Source organism: Hyalella azteca, unplaced genomic scaffold, assembly GCF_000764305.2.
Source record: "Hyalella azteca isolate HAZT.00-mixed unplaced genomic scaffold, Hazt_2.0.2 contig3571, whole genome shotgun sequence".
Classification (NCBI taxonomy): Eukaryota; Metazoa; Arthropoda; class Malacostraca; order Amphipoda; family Hyalellidae; genus Hyalella; species Hyalella azteca.
The window spans coordinates 1-19,285 of NW_025933816.1; the positions used below are offsets into that span (position 1 = coordinate 1).

The window sequence follows — 19,285 nt, forward strand, 5'->3', positions numbered from 1 at the left end:
AGATTTAAATTATTGGCGCTCCAAATGAAACTCCTGACGAAGAATAGCTCGTCGCCAATGTTTATTTTCAGGAATTCTCTTTCGCAAAAAAAAATTTTCCCTGGATACTTTATGAATTCATACTCGATTTTCGAAGTTTTCTGATCAAAAGAAAAGGCAATCCATTGGTTTCGGTGAAAATTTCGGAATTAGCGTCAAAATTTAAAAAGCTTTTGCTGAAGTTCTAAGATTTTTTCATGGTTCTTGAAAGATGAACGGTCTCTCAGGTGTATGCAGTACTGATGAAAGTAACACCGAATAATGAAGCTGAAAGGCAGTGAAACTAATCACTCAACACTGAAAAATATCTCAACACTTTTGATACTCACCTCCTTACTCACTCCTGGTGACATCACATCAGGGTACCCATCATAGATCGGCAGTGTCAACAAGGGTATCTCACATTGACTACCCGCGTCCGAAGACATCTGCGTGTATCGATGGTTAATAGTTACTAGCTGTAAACGTCTTTGCATGAAATTGAGCCTCTGGTAGACTGCTCTGATCCTAAAACTGAGCGAGTAGTGCAATATAGACTGCATATATATATATAACGTACAGAGATTGAAATGCCCCCTCCCTTCCCCCCATAAGGGAGGAAGGGAGGGGGCATTTTTTAAGCATTTTTCATATTCGGCCGTGTCTGTCCCGAACGTATCAGGTACCGAATACGCGCGCCCCACGATCGCCCCAAGCTCGACGAGTAATTTCACAAGATTCCATTTCGGCACTTATTTCGCTACGGCAACCGGAACCTGAAGCGGACATAGAGCTTCTAATTTACCCTGCCATTAGAACTTGGGGCGTCCGTGTGCCAGCGGCTGACAGGTCTTCGAATTTCGATAGGGTATGCATCATGGCACCCTCTCTAACAACATCTATTTTGTTATTGGTCATTTCTGAATCATTTACATGAACATCTGATACTTTAACGATTCCCTCGTTGACATAAATCTTGCTTGCGACATCATTATCATAAATTGGACACGAGATATTTTCAAGTCTCCAATTATTTGGATACAATTTTTTCAGCGTCGAGGAATCGAAAGCCAATGCCTGGAGGTCCTCTTAGCTGTGATATGGCTGTGCCATTGATTCTGGTTCCAAATATATCAACACTAGTCATTTTAATAAAGAAAAATTTCAAAAGCCTGCAGACCCTCCCGCACTCGAGAAGCTACGAGATTATTTATACGACGTGTTAATATTCTGTTCAGTTTTATGTTTTTATCAGTTTCATTTTGTAACCTCAATTTAGGTTGATAAATTCCTTTCTGATTCTCTAGAAAACTCATGAAATGTTTTAATATCCTTCAATTCATTAATAATATACCCAATTTTTGTCATCAAAACTGACTCCGCTCGTAAGTCCATGATTTGTTCTGCTATGTTAATGTATTTCGCATCATATAAACTAAGTTTGATTTTAAGCTTTTGAATTTCTGATCAACTTTTGGGAAAGTTACTTTCCCATCAATTTGTAACACTAGTTTATGAATCCGCAATTCGGAAGTTTTAAGTTTTTCATTTATTAAATCTTCAAACGCCAACTATACTCTATGTATCTCCTTGTCAGCTTCAATATTTACTTTCAAATATTCTTCAATATGTAATTCCGAATTCTCGATTTTATCATCGAGCGCTAACTGCACACTATTCATTTTCTCGTCAAATTGTTTCATTAGTTTTTCTTCCATATGTAATTCCAAATTCATGAATTTATCATCGATATCTGACTGCAAACGGCTAATTTTCTCATCAAATTGTTTAATTAGCGTCTGTTCAGAAAAAACGGTCTTGGACTCTGAAATTATTGTTAATAAAAAATGAGAATGGAAGTAATCATGTCTTAATGAAAGCTTGTAGTCCATTTATTCAAAAGGCATGCCATAGAACTAAATATGTATGTCCATACTGTCTGCATGCATTTATACGCGCAAACCTACTTGAAAAATGTAAATATGATTGCTCTGTTCACACACCCGTCATATATGTTTGTATTGATGAAAAACTACAATTCAAGGCCTTTCAAAATGGACTATCGACCATCCCTTTGCAATTTATGCTGATTTTGTATCGCCTTTAGCAAGTATTGTTTCATGTCAAAAAGACTCCAATCGAATTATACGCGAAATATTCAAAAGCACGAGTCTATTAGTTTCTGTTGCATACTAAATTCGAAGATGATAGGTATTCAAATTTGGAATTATATAATGATAAAGATGAGTGGCTCGGAAATTTGTAAAATATCTAGAAGCAGAAACAAAAGGCGTACATGAATTTTGAATCAATATCCAAAAAGGATATTGTCAGCTGAAAAATACCAAGAACACAGAAATGCTACAGATTGTTATGTCTACCATGAAAAGTTTACCAAAGAAAACAATAAGGTTAGAGATCACAACCACCTAACGGTAAACTAAAGAGGTTCAGCGCATCTTGATTGTAATTTCAAAATTAGAAATCCTAATTTTATTCAAGTATTCATGCATAACTTTCCAATTTTGATTCACGTCTGTTTATTAAAGTACTAGGCTAAGTGTCCGGAAAAATAAATATGGTATACCCTAAACTGATCAAAAAAATAAGTTTAACACAAGATATCAAAGTCGGAACATATATAGATAAAATCACTGCAAAAGAGCGAGATGTAATAAGAGAATTAAGATTTATGGACACCTTTAGATTCATGTCTTCATGGTTAGCTGCATTATCACAAAATTTGCCAGAGCGTGCGCACAGTTTAAATTGATATAAACAAATGTATATCTCAAAACGATTACAAGGACACCTATGATAAAATAAATTCAATAGGTTTACCAACTATGGAAGAATTCAATTAAGGGGAGGTCTACCCTCCGTAAAAACATTTTTGTTTACGGACGGATCACTCTAAAACTTGGTACACATATGTAAAACAAAATTCTAAGAAATTTTTGTTCGTGTGATTTTTTGGAAAAATTGATAAAAAACGTGAAATTCATAGAAAACGAACAAAAAACGGGGTACTGTAGAAATCTATCTCCTCCTAGGGTTTTGAAGCTACAGCGATGAGACATATACCATTCTATTCGTAAAGACCAGAACAATCGAGTAATGAAGCCCGATTTTTTGTGATGCCAGATACACCAATATATGTAGTCTTAGCGAGTGAATTAAGGCCTATCTATTTTCTGAAATCCACCAACCCCCCGCCCCCCTTTGAAGCGCAGCCGTGTGCGTACAAATTCACTTACAGCAATCGCAGTAGTATCGTTGAAAAGCTCAGAATGTCAGCCTTAAAATGAAAGATAAGACTAAGCATGTAACTGCAGCACAACTCAAGTAGAAACTATGTTTAAAATGCTCAGCAGCTAATTATCTTGTATCTAATTACTGAAGGAACTCCCCCACCCGCCTCCCTTTAAAAAGCCGTCATGTAAGTAAAACTTCACGTATAGGGATCGCAGTGGTATCATTGGATAGGGCAGAATGTCAGCTTTAAGATGAGACTAAAAACCGAAAATGCCATATCCGAAAATTTTAGGCTAGACCTCCCCCTTAAAAAAGTAGATGATAAACATTTATCTGACAAAGAATATGAACACGCTAAAGAGATTTGAGATGTATTCCTATGCAAAACATTCAGATATTATCATAATCTCTACCTCAAAGTTGATACCAGATACCTAGTTAGTAAGTGAAGTGTTTGAGAACTTTCGAGATACCTGTTTGAAAACATAAATTGGTTCTAGCTCATAATTTCACAGCTATGGGCCTATCATTTGATGCTGTATTAAAATAACTGAGATAGACTTGCTAAACGGTCATCTTATGATCGTTTCAGCCTATTCATTGAGAAGAGTGTTAAGGTGGTGTTTCAATGATATGTACAAGATATGCTAAAGCAAATAAAAAATGAATTCCTGAAAGTTATGACCCTCAAAAACCGAGTAACTATATGCCATGCATAGATGCAAATAATTTATAGGGCTAGACAATGTCACAGAGCCTACAGTGTCGCAAAAAACTTTAGATGATTGAAAGAAAATGAACCATTCAATATCTAAACAAATAATGCGACAACAAGCAAAATCAGATTTTGATAAAGATTTATTCAAGCTAATGAATAATTCTGCATTCGAGAAAACAATGGACACCATTAGAAACCGAGTCGAAGTTAATCTGGTTAAGACTATAAAAGAATTGAGATGAGGTAATAATCATAATTTTATAGGGTTTAAAATATTCTCAGAAAATCCAAAAGGCGGTCACATGCAGAAACAAAATCTAAATTTTGATAAACCAATCTGTGTAGGTACTAACATTCTAGATATAATCTAAACATTGATGTATGCCTTTGATTACAACTTCATGAGGGAAAAATTTTGTGATGGAGCAAAGTTATTGTTCACCGATACCGACCCACTCTGTCATGATATCCAAGCCAACAACTTCTATTAAGATATTAGAAAAAATCAAACTTATTTGACACATCGAATTATCCTATAAATCATTTCCTATACCCACATCATAAGAAAAAAGTAATCGGTAGAATGAAGGATAAATTTGGCGGACTGCCTATAGAAGAATTTGTAGGTCTTCGAGCAAAGCTGTATTGTTATCGAACAAAATGTTCTGCAGCTAAGAGAGCTAAAGGTATGAAGAGAAATATACCGGGAATACTGCCATGGATGAATATAAGAGAACATTTAATAATGAGACTATATATAAAACAATGTTTAACATCTAAAGTGATAACCATGAATTATATACAGAGGAGATAAATAAGATTACACTGAATGGCGACGATATTAAAAGACATATACAGTGGGGAGATTAAGTATTTAGTCAGTCACTAATTGTGCAAGTTCTCCCACTTAAAATGACGAGAGAGGCCTGCAATTGACATCATAGGAAGACCTCAACTATGAGAGACAAAATGTGGAAAAAAATTTGAGAAAATAATTTTGTCTGACTTTTAAAGATGTTATTTGCAAATAATGGTGGGAAATAAGTATTTGGTCAATAACAAAAGTGCATCTCAAAACTTTATCGTATATCCTTTGTTGGCAATGACAGAGGTCAAACGTTTTCTGTAAGTCTTTGCAAGGTTGTTATACACTGTTGTTGGCCTGTTGGCCCATTCCTCCATGCAGTTCTCCTCTAGAGCAGTGATGTTTTTGGGCTGTCTTCGAGCAATACGAACTTTCAACTCCCTCCCAAAGGTTTTCAATGGTGTTAAGACCGGGAGACTGATTAGGTCACTCCAGGACTTAGAAATGTTTCTAACGAAGCCACACCTTTGTTGTCCTGGCAGTGTGCTTGGAATCATTGTCATGCTGAAAGACCCAGCCACGTTTCATCTCCATTGCCCTTGCTGATGGAAGGAGGTTTGCACCCAAAATCCCACGATACATGGCCGCATTTAATCTTTCCTGTACACTGACCAGCCGTCCTGGTCCCTTTACAGAAATAGAACCCAAAAGCATGTTGCCACCCCCATGCTTCACAGTTGGTATGATGTTTTATGGATGAAACTCCGCACCCACTTCCCTCCAAACACGACGAGTTGTGTTTTTGCCAAACAGTCCTACTATGGTTCCATCTGACCATATGACATTCTCCCAATACTACTCTTCTGGAACATCCAACTGTTCTCTAGCAAACTTCAAACGTGCCTGGATATGGACTAGCTTAAGCTGGGGGACACGACTGGCACTGCAAGATCTTAGTCCCTGGCGCCGTAGTGTGTTGCTGATGGTAGCCTTTGTAACGTTGGTCCCAGGTTTCTGTAGGTCATTCACTAGATCCCCTCGTGGTTCTGGGATTTTTCCTCACCGTTCTTGTGATCATTTTGACCCCACGGGCTGAGATCTCGCGGGGAGACCCAGATCGAGGGAGATTAGCAGTGGTCTTGTAGGTCTTCCATTTTCTGATTATTGCTCCCACAGTAGATTTCTCCACACCAAGCTGCTTGCCCCTTGCAGATTCTGACCCTAGTGCAGGTATATAATTTGGTTTCTGGTGTCCTCCAACAGCTCTTTCGTCTTCACCATAATGGAGCTTCGAGTGTGACTGTTTGAGGTTGTGGGCAGGTGTCTTTTATACAGTTAACGACTTCAAAGAGGTTCCATTAAAACAGGTAATGAATGGGGGAATGCGAGTCACTTAGTATAGTATAGTATAGTATCTTCGGCATTAAAAAGTAGGCCTGGATAGGCCTGTCGCCTATTCTTGTGCTTTTCTTGACTAGACTGGCCTTTTGATCAGATCTTTTCAACGGACGGTAGATTTAACAGAGCAGGCGTTGGGCAGGTTTGAGCAGGCGGTGCTCAGTAAGGGCTGCGTGACGGCAGGACAGAGCACACCTAGGCAGGTACTCAGAGGTGAACTAGCGCTGCTACGCGGCGGGCGATATCGTCTCTAATGCGGACATTTCTGCTCTATCGCGGCTCTGTCGCGTCCCTACGTCGGCTCTGCTGCCGGCGACGGCCTGCTCTATTCCCTGCCCTAAATTTTAACTGGGTATGCACAAGATCAATTTCCAGTTTCTCAATTAAATACTAATTTATAAAAATACACAGTTAAAATTAAATCCATTCCTGGGATTGATGAGCCGTACGAAACGTCAACGCAGATTCTTCGCTGCTGTAAAAGGTTTGCTCGTATTTACATTATTCGAAGAAACTAGATAATCGCGATTTTTCGTTAGCCTTTCAAAAAAAAACGAATTTTTAAAATATTTGTTCCCAAACTATGGAAAGCGGGGAGATTCCAGGAGAAAATTTGGGTGGAGAAATGTTGCAACTTGTGTAGGTTAGGCCAGAAGAGATTTGGCCAGATACACTATGGCCATGCTTACCTTTTTGTGGTTGTGGACATTCAGCGCTATGGCTTTGAGCACTTGACGACTTCATAGGCTTCTATATGCCCTCTAGCGTTCTTACCTGCGGAAAGAAATATGAACTAAGTGTGAAGTTTGACAAAGCTGGACTCCTGCATGCGCCCCGAGTCATCAATGTAATCAAGGAGGCTGTTCCACATGTCGGAGTCTCGACGCGTGAATAAATGTTGTCGCGTCGATGAGTTGCAACGCAGTTTATTCAATTTATAGCCGAGGGGGTGCAGCCGTAGGCCACAACTTTTACTCCATATTAAGCCCTGGAGCCAACGCCCAGTTTCACCATACATTACCTTTACTCAGCCTCAGAGCTAGAAGCCGCAGAATACGCTTGAACTCCGTAATCCAGACAAGCGACACACTGCCGAAATATAATAGCGCCGTAGGTTGTCAGCCAATGCTCAAGCATACTCGCTCATAAGCAGGCAGTTCCTCATCTGACTGGACCTACTCCGGCCAAACCTCTTCTGGCCAAACCTATTCGCGCTGTCCCGGCTCGCAACCTTCTTTCCGGCAAGAATTATGGGCGGTCCAGCACACTTGGACCGCCAATCTAACTTTCTGCAGCTAATGCTTTGGTTAGGCCCGCTTAGGTTTGAGGTTTGTTTTAGGTGAAGAAATGTTGCAACTTGTGTAGGTTAGGCCGAAAGATGTTTGGCCAGATGCAGTATGGCCATGCTTACCTTTAGCAAGCTTATTTTGTGGCTGTGGACATCGGACGCTATGGCTTGGAGCACTTGATTCCTAGGCTGTTATGCCCTATAGCGTTTTTAACTACGGAAAGAAATATGAACTAAGTGCGAAATTCGGCAAAGCTGGCTGCGGCATGCGCCCCATAGCCGAGGCCCCTGGTAGTGGCTTTTGTTGCAAATTCTAGGAATCCTTCTGACACTTTTTTCCTGCCTAACACATCATAACGTTTACTGCCTTACACTGTATACCTGGCAATGATACAAGTTACCACACGCCTCCATCATAATACCAGTAACATACTATTACATTCGAATCGAACATTTACTTGATTCTCTTATATTAGGGCAAGAAAAAAAAAGAAAAGCAATTACGTAAGTATGTAAGAAAGTAAATGTTCGCATACTTACGCACGCACGCACACGAACGGGCACCGACTGCTTCTGGCATATATTTAGTTATGCAGGTTCAGAAAACCTCGCCCAGGAACTTCTGGGAACCTTTTGTCCACTGCCTTCCGCCGTGGGCTTGAAGGACAGCCTCTGGGCAATTTATAGGCTTGGTAGGCTTGGCCAAGCCCACAACTTGCCATACTGTCAGGAGACTACAATGTCGGCAAGGTAACTGGCTAGTCGCTGATTGCGATCGAGTGGCCAAGCAGACCCAGAATAACCTGAACCCAACTATAATGAGTTTGCAGAAGAGTCATGAGCATACCTTAAATTTTTTTAGGGTCAAGTCGCCCTCCGTCTTCACCAGGACGACGGTGGTGGTGGTGTGCGTGGCCTCCTCCTGCCTCTTCTCCTTGACGCTTGCCTCGATGCCGTTGTTGAACACCCAGCGTCGGTCCAGAGGCAGGTAAGGGACACACTGAAAACATCATTAATATTGTGATTTTCTTTAATCTGACCATGACATTCTGCACTGTATGCAATACTGGGTTGTTGAAACTTGACTTGCAAGAGTTATTTAACACTGTGGTTAGACTGGCAAAATTGATTAAATAAGAAAAACTCTTCAATTTGGCATTGACATTCCGCACTGGTATTAAACATTGAATTGTTGACACTTGACATGCGGGATTTATTTAATATTATATATTTAGATCATAGACCTAAGGTATTTTACATTGCATTAAACAGATAAAAGTTCAATACCGGGGTTACAAGTCAAAAATATTTAATTTTTTTAAAATCAGGTTAAACTTTTCGCAAGTCTTACGCCCATTTGGTTGTTTCCGAGATTTCTGTCGTCCGCTGACAGCCTGACGATGATGGACACCTGATGCTCCCACACCATCGACCAGAAGAGATCGTCATCGTCAGTCGTTTGCTGCGGGTCTTGAGTTGCTATGAAGCCGCCATCCTGAAGTTCAGGTGCATAGTTATTAAGTCAAATTCATTTACCAAGTGGAATGTCGCTCCAGAAACACAAACTTAAAAAGTTTCCTCCATAGCACAGAAGTATTAAGATATTCTTAATTTTTTTATTGATTCAATCAGTGCAAGAAAATATTAGGCTAGAATTCTCAGTGCATTTTCAAGATGATAAATTCGTTTTCTTGCATTACGCTTACATCAATTAATTGTAGCATAATCAACCGAATATTCAATTCAGTGCTCACCACGCGCTGATGATGGAACTGGTTTACTCGACGACTTTCATTTACATCCTTTTTAGGATTTCGTTTAGTTTTTAATTGCGAACTTCATTTTGAATAGAAGTAAAATCAAATGATCCACACGCGCAACATTATTCGAGGTTCTCAGTACCACAAAAAAATTATAAGCGAGCTATGTATAGGACGTGCGGATTTTTGCAAAATCTGTCCTTACTATTTAAAAAAGTGTGTCAGTATGTCTACTTTTTAATAAAGTATATACATGAAGCATATCTTCGAACTGATAATTTTAAATTAATAGCGACAATGTTTCAGGGTAGAAAATGTGTCTTATTATCTTATAATTCTCACGAGTTAACAATAAAAATTAAAGCGAGGTGCAATGCCTAGAACAACTCTGAAATTTATCGGGCTTTATGTATCCTAAGGATCACAACATTTTAATAATACGGTTAAACTCACATGGAAGAACATCTGCGTAGCGGTTTTGGAACTTGTTGCAGGGTTTCGAAGCTTCGGTAGTTTCCTTCGTGGGCTTGGGAAGTCTGTTATATTCGTCACTGATCTGCGCAGACATGAATCAGATTTAAGTTATTGGCGCTCCAATTGAAACTCTTGACAAAGAATAGCTCGTCGCCCATGTTTTTGAAATTTTTTATCTAAGTTTATTTGAAGTTTTAGATGTTTGAAGTTTTTGATCGAAAGTAAAGGCAATCCATGGGTTTCTGTGAAAATATCGGAATTAGCGTCAAAAATTGAAAAGCTTTAGCTGAAATTCTAAGATTTTTTCATGGTTCTTGAAGGATGAACGGTCTCTCAAGTGTATGTAGAACTGATGCAAGTAAGACCGAATAATGTTGCTGAAAAGCAGTGAAAATACTCACTCAACACTCAAGAATATCTCAAAACTTGTGATACTCACCTCCTTACTCACTCCTGGCAACATCACATCAGAGTACTCATCATAGATCGGCGGTAGCTGGGGTGGAGGGGTCAACAAGGGTTTCTCATATTGACTACTCGCGTCCGAAGACATCTGCGTGTATCGGTGGTCAGCTAGTGGGATATTGCCTGCCTGGTCTCTTTCAATTTTATTAGATGGTGATTCAATATCTTTTGCCGGTGCCTCCTTGCAGCAAGACGCGCCAATTTGGCGTCTGAAGTAAATTAGAAGACCCAAGACGATGAGTAACAAAGAGATGCCCACTAGCGCCCCCACGATCAACCCGATGTTTGGCTCTGTCATGAGATAATATAAATTTATTTAAGAAATATTAATTTTTCACGGGCATTTAGAAAAAATATTCGTAGAATATACTAAATTGCGAATTCGTTGTGGCTGACATTCTATTAATACGAAAGACAGTAGAAACTCTGAACTGACTGATAATCTCGATATTGAAGCGTCGTCCGAAGATTGGGAGACAGTCTTTAATGAACTGAAATTAATTCCAGCTGTTCTGACGCTAATTCCAATTAATACATCAAAGCCTTTTTTGTATCATCATCTTCGTATATTGATAATCCTGATCCAACATATCAGTTCGGCTTCAATCTTCTCGGCACATAGCATGCCCACGATCAACCCGATGTTTGGCTCTGTCATGAGATAATATAAATTTATTTAAGAAATATTAATTTTTCACGGGCATTTAAAAAAAATATATTCGTAGAATATACTAAATTGTGCATTCGTTGTGGCTGACATTCTATTAATACGAAAGACAGTAGAAACTCTGAACTGGCAGATAATGTCGATATTGAAGCGTCATCCGAAGATTGACAGTCTTTCTTGAACTGAAATTTATTCCAGCTGTTCTGACGATAATTCCAATTAATACATCAAAACTTCTTTTTTATTCTCATCAGCTTCGTATATTGATAGTCCTGATCCAACATATCATTTCAGCTTCAATCTTCTCGGCACGTCCCGTTGATATTCTCTCATCTTTATTCAGCACAAAACAGTTTTTTGAGTGGGGTTAGGTGGTGGAAAGTGTGTCAAGCAAAGCATTACAGTGCAAATGTGGGTCAAGCCACCTTACTACAAAAACCATTTCTACGAAACTCGTGTTAGTTGCGTCCCATATAGGGACAAGTCCTGCAGTGGTTTGTGAACACTTTCTTCCAATGTCCACACTTTCTTGCGACGAAGCTGTCAGTAATTCATGACTAAAAATTTCCAGTTTTTATGTTTTGAATTTATTATAATCTTAAATTTTCAGGAAATGTAAACACTTAATTTTGCTTCATCACATAAGAGAGTAATGTATTAGGTGCATAAATGAAATCATTTAATTTTAAAGAAAGGATTCGCTGACTGAAACGTACTAATTGAAAAACTTACTGATTCCTGGAACGAGAATGTAAGTGAGAAATTTTTGGTTGCCGATTATTAGAATTATTTGAAGGTTTGTTAGGTGTTGTTGTTCAAGTTCTTTCTGAAATTGTCATCTGTTGTCCAGGGTAAGGAAATGTCCGCATCAATAAGGAGATCATAACCACCATATAATAATCTACCCGCTGAGCTCATTTTGATATTTTATTGATCGAGCATCTCATGGGTTGATTTATTCAGAAGACGTCTGTTTTCCTCATAAATATCTCATAACATCTGGAATTTGTTTTTCTTTTTTGGACTATTAGTTTCATCTAAGCGTGTTGAGTGAAAACATTCTGTGTCTTGGAATTTAAGGATTGACGTCTACAGTGTGGCCATGAAAACGTCGCTGTAATATTATTAATAACTTCCCTACTCACCCTCTTCCCCACTCACCCTCTTCCCCACTCACCCTCTTCCCCACTCACCCTCTTCCCCACTCACCCTCTTCCCCACTCACCATCTTCCAGCGTTACACAATAGGTTGGCAGTGAAGGCTCCCCCTTCCCAGCTGCAGTCGCCGCCACAACAGAGAAGGAGTAGTTGCTGTACGGCGTCAAACCAGCGATATTTATCGTCGTAGTCTCGGAATATGCAGAATTAACCTCCAAGGTTGCGTGGTTTCCCCACATGATCTGACCGCCGTACACAACGGTGTAGTTGACGACCTCGCATTTAGTGGCAGGTTTAATCCACGTCAGGGTGACGCTACGACTTGCCACGGACGATACTTCAGGGGGTGATCCCGCTGGCGGTACTAGGTGTAGGAAATCAAGGAAACGTCAACACTTCTCCCAAACTGCTAACCTTCCATCTTGTGTGTATTTTTAATTGTCAAACTATGAAAGACGAAATATCATGATAATTTTCAGTTATTTACTATTCTCCCTTTATTATAAATATAAATTAAGGCTGTTTGTTTCAAGATATTCACCCCAGCTTGTTGAAGATAAATAACTAAATTTCAAATTATATGTATATTTAATTATGACATGGACAAAATAATTTGGTATTCCATGACTTCTGCTACTGCTTTTGTAAGTGTTTACTCTTCAGTTTCAACTCGATGATAAAATGCAGGCTCCGCTCACCATCCAGCAGGGTGTAGGTTGCTGCGGACGCTGGGGTGCCAGTGTTGATCTGAGCGCTCCTACCAAATGTCCTGGGCTGCACCGTGACGTTGTAGAGAGTGCAACTATCTAAGGTCGGGTATACATCACAGGCCGAGGTGCTGGTAGCGGACGAGTTAACGTAACACCATGCAGCACTGAAGCTACTTCCATTAGGTATCCATGATACCCGGTACCTAAAAACTTCACCAGTTGGCTCCTGCAGCTCCCACGTCGCGTCGATCATCGTCACGTTTGGGAAAAGCTTCAGTTGGCTCACCACGTCTGGTTTGAAAGGTGTTAAGGAATTTAAACGGCTCTGAAATTCAGAGGTGGCATGAAGCTGTTCAATCAACGATCCCGAATTTTTAATTTCTCCCATATTCATATTCTGTGTCCTCGCAATGATGTATAAGCTAGTGATAATGCCTAAATTTTACCTATAACAAATTTGTTCACAGTGTCTCAATATGATCATGATCTAGCTGGAGTAATATTTGTCTGTATGAGCGACTGATGAAGAANACCTTTAACAAATTTGTTCAAGGTGTCGCAATATGATAAGTGATCTGGCTGGAATAAAATTTTTCAGTATGAACGACTGATGATGAACTATTTCCAGCTTTATATCATTGAATTCATATTAATGATCGGCAATGTATTAAAATAATAGCATGAATTACGATACGCACCTTTTGCCGCCCGTACCGTCTGGATCTGCACAAGGAGGAGGAATGTCCTCAATGAGCAGTGCTTTGCGAATGGCAACATGGAGAAGTTTCAGCGAAAATTCTTCTTAGAAATAGAATTACTTCTAATGCAAAGTGTACGATGTTCTTGTTTTGCAAATTATGCAAACAGTTTCACATGAAACTAATTTGAACATTCATTTTTTTGATGTCAGAAATTTTTCAAATAATGTTCATTCAAGAAGCACAAAGCAGTTAGGTCTTCAGGGACAATGAAATGCAGGAACTATGAAACATATTTAAAGAGTACTTCATACAACTCAATTATCTATATTTATAAACCAACGCTATGCTGACCTGGAGAGTGGAGGACAATAGCAGGCAGCCCATGTACACCAGGCTTAATGACAACTCAACCATCGTGCTCTGCCTTCTTTGCACTGCAAGCGTTAGTTTTTCAGAATTCACTTCATCACGGTTCATAACAGACAAAGCATGGTATGCATCTAGCACAGAAGGAACAAACTGTGAGTGAATTCAGTACATAACCTACTCAGTGGGAGCGTGAACTGATAAGAGTGTACCTTAGTTCTTACTTTACAACCTTTGTAAGCCTCTGTAGATAATGCACAATTTAAATGTTTTATTATAAGAGTGTTCTATCATCGAATAAAAGACCATTACCTGCTGCGAGCCGAGTGATATCACTTCCTCAACTGTAGGTATTTTTATCTATGTTATCAGATTAGGGCGTTTGAACTCTCCTCTCCGAAAACGGTTATTTCGTAGCTGGCGACGTGTAATGGCTTAATTGCTGAATAAATTACATAATCTCACATATTTTCAATGTATGAATTATCATGATTACATTTGTCGCGATTAGAATCCTTGTTTAAACCCTTGCTTCGCTTGCTCATCACTCTATAGCTGAAACACGATAGATACTAAAAATTATGTTTTATCGACGAAGAACAGGAAAAATTACAGATTTAAACTCAATTTCTTTCGATAAATGTACATTTCGATAATATTTCGATTTGTAATGAAATCTCAGATAATTCGAACTATCACAGCTTCATTTTCAGGTTAATGTGACTTAACTAACAGTTCCATTTACATGGTAATATATTTTTTCAATAAATGAGGGAAATGAACAAATATACTACGAAAACCTTGATGTATGGAACGGAAATGCACAGCAAAAAAAAAACAACTGGTTGCACACTTTGTCTCTTCTACCGATACAAGAATTACGTTGACCTCAATTGTTACGTGTCAAACTCAATGGTTGTACACCGTCAGTAATTAGGATGCCAGATTAACCACCTTATTGCAGTAGCTTCGCCGGTACTTCCCACTGTAAGTCTGTATGACGGGAGCGTTACTCCGGGCCTCAAGTTTCGGGCAGCGCTTAATTGGAACTACGGATTGTAATATGAGAAGATTTAGCACATGAAATTCGCCGTCATGTCTTACTAACTTTTACATTGGCAGTCAAACTTCAAAGTGTCTAAACGTAACTTAGTGATAAATTATTAAGTCAAAACAATCTACTTCATAAATCATAATCACTTAAACGAAGCAGTAAATGCTGATAGCTGATGAACACTCGGGTAAGAATCGCCCGTAATTACACACGTGAGAGATGGCAGATCATTTCATATTGGTAAAATTAAGTAAACTATAAAAATTAATTATAGTGCTCACGTGTTTACTAGAATTCAGGGAAAGAAAAAGTTAGTCATATCGACGGTGTAACCAACGTCTGCTGTCGTGATCTTGCAAACGACCTCAGCCCCATTGGTTGAATTGTCCTACATGGTCTTCATGGCAGTTTGTGTCAACAAGGAGCTGAAATTTTTTAAGTATATTGCAACGGAAGTTAACAAATCCAATGCACTGCTTGGGTTGATCAGATGCTCCTACAACTACCTGGAAGCGGAAGCGATGAAGCAGTTGTTTGTTGCAGTCGTGCGCCCGAACCTAAAGTTTGGAAACGTTGTGTAGTCACCAAGACTGGAAAAGTACAAAAATGTGGTCCAGAGTGTTCAAAGACGTGCAATAAAGATAATTCCAAGCTTAAAGAGCAAGTCTTATGAAGAAAGATTGAAGATTATGAAGCTTCCCAGTCTCTGTTATCGACGTCTGCGTGGGGACCTCATTGAAGTATACAAGTATAACTCATGGTTTATACAAGGTCCCAGAAGGATTACTAGAGTTTGATACATGAACCAACACTAGGGTAACTGTAAATTAAAAAAAACTGCGTTACAACTCATTCACGTTACAACATTTCTTCTCGCTTCGAATCACCGACATGTGAAACAGCCTCCCCGATCACGTTGAGGCTCCGAGTATAAACGCGTTCAGGAACAAACTAGATAAAGCTAGGGAAAAATTTATGTTCAGACTTGAAATGCCTAGCACCACATCGAACCCGGTGGAAGACTAGTAGGTATTTGAAACTAGCGTTAGTCTTGAACAATTCCGGTCAAAGGAAAGGACATGTGCATGCTTCTGGATCTTCTGTGAACATGTCACGAAAAGTACAAGAATCGGCGACAGGCCACATCAGGCCTACTCTCTATTGCCGACATTACAATGTTACGGTATGCAATGTTACGAGTATCAAGTAGTCTTGACGTAGCTAGGCTATCTCTTTCTGTTTAGGGATCCTTGGTAAGAAATTTTGGCCTCGGCAGGCGGCGCGGTCTGGCGACCGGATATACAAATGTAATAAAATTTAGTTGAGGCCTCGGCCTGGACTTTATATAATGCACACTTTCTGGGCACTTGACTCCTTCCTGAGTCACAAATTCATTCACTGTACTTTCTTTAAATATCAAATTATTTGTGCCTATCACACTTTGCTATTGCTGATTCACTTCTTTGCCGAAGAAAAAAGATAATGTTGATTGTTATTGGCTCCTAGGGTCAAACAAACGCTTGGAAGTAGATATTCAATAAAAATTTTACCATTGCTGAGTATCAAAAATAATTATAGTTATATTAATACGTTTAATTATTATACTTTATTTCAATTATTAATATAATTATTATTATATTTGAACGTAAATATTCAATGCCCAGGCTAAAATTCAAAGCGTTTCGCCAATGATTATTTAGGCGCTAAAAACAATCTTTGGCCAGGGAGAATGTGCTGTCTCTTATACACATCTAGATGTGTATAAGAGACAGCACTCACCCTCTTTCCCACTCACCCTCTTCCCCACTCACCCTCTTCCCCACTCACCATCTTAATTAAGCCGAACATAAAGAAAAAGGCACGCAGCAAGAGTGTCCCAAGAGAGTACTACCAGCCTCTGCAGTCTACTCACTTGTTGAATGGCTTCGTGGTNGAATGTGATTAACTGTTCCCACCAAAAATTTTTCATTTTATGCCAATCGAAACGTGGCAGTCGTTCAGTCGAGTAGTTGAAACTTAAGCCTGGCAAGGTGCCACTTCTTTTTCTCTGATCAATTTATGTTAGGCAAATCTTCGAAATAATGGTGCTTAAGTTTATCATTTATGGTGATATATTGCGTGGAATATTTTATTCCGTGGTATTTCGTAAATCCAATAAGCAACACCTTGGCCAATACTACCTGGTCCACAGCTTATAGACGTCGTCAAGAAAACATCTTGATGAGAAATCTCAAGACGTCATTTCAGCATTATAAGAGAAGGTCAGAAGTTTCGAAAAAATGGAATTGGGAATGGAGGACAAGTTTTGTTCACATAATTAATTTCAGTCCACGACCCATGGTTTTGAGTGCTGGGTGATAGAATAAGGATTAATGGGACGCAAAATAGCGCACTAATCAATGCTTAAGTTTTAAATAGAAAAGTGCTCAAGTAAAGGCTATGATAAGCCACACTCGTGATAATAATTGTTAGGCAATATCGTCTTGATTAAATAGAAGATAGTAGTTAAATAAAGGCTATGATAAGTCACGATCGTGATAATAATTGTTAGGCAATATCGTCGTGATTAAATCTCTCAAGCAGTAGATATTACCAAGAATTGTTGCATCAAAATGTGATAGATTTCACACGGACGATCTCAAAAACTAGGATAGTAATATTCAAAGTAAGACTCACATGAACAGAGAGTTTTTACTCCCTAGGGTGAGTTAGGTATATAACTAGTGGAAACCGTCTGATCCAGATGACTTGTTGGGATTCAGGGAGACCAAGCGCTTGAGAACCTCCTCTTCATGTATCTCAAAACTAGTTAACTTAGAGCCCACTGGTCGCTCCTCAATTGCTGGAATACTGTTCGTCCTCATCTGTGAAGACGCCTCATTTGTGAAGACATATCACGAAAAGTACAAGAATCGGCGACAGGCCACATCAGGCCTACTCTTCAGCGCCGACATCACAATGTTATGTTATGTTATGTTACGAGTATCAATTAGTCTTGACGTATCTAGACTACCTCTTCCTGTTCAGGGATCCTCGGTAAGAAATTTTAGCCTCGGCAGGCGGCGCGGTCTGGCGACCGGATACATGTAATAAAATTTAGTTCAATGTAGATAATGCACAATTTAAATGTTTTATTATAAAAGTGTTGTATCATCGAATAAAAGACCATTACCTGCTGTGAGCCGAGTCCTCTACTGTAGGTATTTTTATCTATGTTATCGTTATCAGATTAGGGCGCTTGAACTCTTCTCTCCGAAAATGATTATTTCGTAGCTGGCGACCGTTATGGATTACTTGCTGAATAAATTAATCTGACATATTTTTAATGTATGAATTATCATGAGTACATTTGTAGCGATTAGGATCCTTGTTTAGACCCTTGCTTCGCTTGCTCATCACTCCAGCTGAAACACGATATATAGATACTAAAAATTATGTTTGTTCGACAAAGAACAAGAAAAACTACAGATTTAAAACTCAATTTCTTCCGATAAATGTACATTTTGATAATTATCTCTGGATTTTTAGGTCGATGAGGCTCAACAGTTCCATTTACATGGTCATATATTTTACGAGTAAATGATGGAAATGAACAAATATACTACGAAAAATATAATGTATGGAACGGAAGTGCAATACAAAAAAAACAACTGTTTGCAAACTTAGTCTCTTCTACTGATACGCACATTGCGTTGACCACAATTGCTAACAGTCAAATTCAATGGTTGTATGCCGTCAGTAATTAGGATAACATATTAACCACCTTATTGCAGGTACGCAACTATCAAGGCAAGATTAGGGACTTATCTTATGAAACAAAATAGATGAAGGCAAATACTGTTTACTCATAATGCTTCCTGATATGAATACGCAACAATTTCACATGTACTAAATATTTTGCACGTTTGTGAAACCACATCTCATAAAAAATATTGATATCAGAAAATTTGCTTGTTGACTGATTAAAACGGACCTCTATTCAGTTAATTAATTTCGCTATTATCTAGGCCTCTAGCGCTAGTATTCTCGTATCATGTCAGTTAGGCCAAATTATCTTCATCCTGTCAATTATGTTCCAAATTTTAGTTGTTCCCACTCACCCTTGCATGATTCGGCTCGCACTAGGGTGGCTGCATTAGCGAGTTGATAACTGATAGTTCTAAGTATGTTGATTACTTAGTCCCTCAGTCATGAACTCAGGGCATTTCACTGGCGTTCAAAGCCCCTTTTACAGCGCTGTAAAGTCTAACAGCTGGCTACTCTGGACTACGTCGTGAAATCCGTTCTCAGTGAGGTTATTCACGGAATTTCACCCAACGGACTTTCATGCAACGTGTGCTTAAAGATGGATATTCCTCTTCACCATCTTTTCGTTGAGCCGACCAGCTTTTAAAATTTATGAGAGTATATATATATCATGATATAAATCTTTAATGTTATATTTACAT

The 19,285-nt window shown here is 38.9% G+C and overlaps 2 protein-coding genes across 2 annotated transcripts; both read right to left on the bottom strand.

Annotated features, from left to right (window-relative positions):
* Positions 1-368: 368 nt before the first annotated feature.
* Positions 369-9,365, bottom strand: LOC108675752 (the record flags this gene model as incomplete). Its single annotated transcript, XM_018163782.1, has 4 exons — positions 9,357-9,365; positions 8,834-8,977; positions 8,330-8,482; positions 369-467 (listed from the first exon to the last, which is right to left on the bottom strand). Coding segments are annotated over exons 1-4 (405 nt in total), but the record flags the coding sequence as incomplete, so codon positions are not given.
* Positions 9,366-10,737: 1,372 nt separating this feature from the next.
* LOC125177614 (immunoglobulin superfamily member 22-like) lies at positions 10,738-13,034 on the bottom strand. Its single transcript, XM_047879657.1, has 3 exons — positions 12,705-13,034; positions 12,074-12,370; positions 10,738-10,832 (listed from the first exon to the last, which is right to left on the bottom strand). The coding sequence occupies exons 1-3, from the start codon at positions 12,967-12,969 to the stop codon at positions 10,738-10,740; spliced, it is 657 nt and encodes a 218-aa protein (XP_047735613.1). The 5' UTR covers positions 12,970-13,034.
* Between the last annotated feature and the right edge of the window lie 6,251 nt (positions 13,035-19,285).

What these genes read in the sequence shown, in the direction of transcription:
- LOC125177614 (XM_047879657.1), bottom strand. Translation starts at nt 12,969, where the DNA reads ATGATCGACGCGACGTGGGAGCTGCAGGAGCCAACTGGTGAAGTTTTT. An exon ending in AACCTACACCCTGCTGGATG is followed by an intron (nt 12,371 to 12,704) that starts GTGAGCGGAGCC and finishes TCCTACACCTAG; the next exon opens with TACCGCCAGCGGGATCACCC. An exon ending in TTGTGTAACGCTGGAAGATG is followed by an intron (nt 10,833 to 12,073) that starts GTGAGTGGGGAA and finishes ATCTCATGACAG; the next exon opens with AGCCAAACATCGGGTTGATC.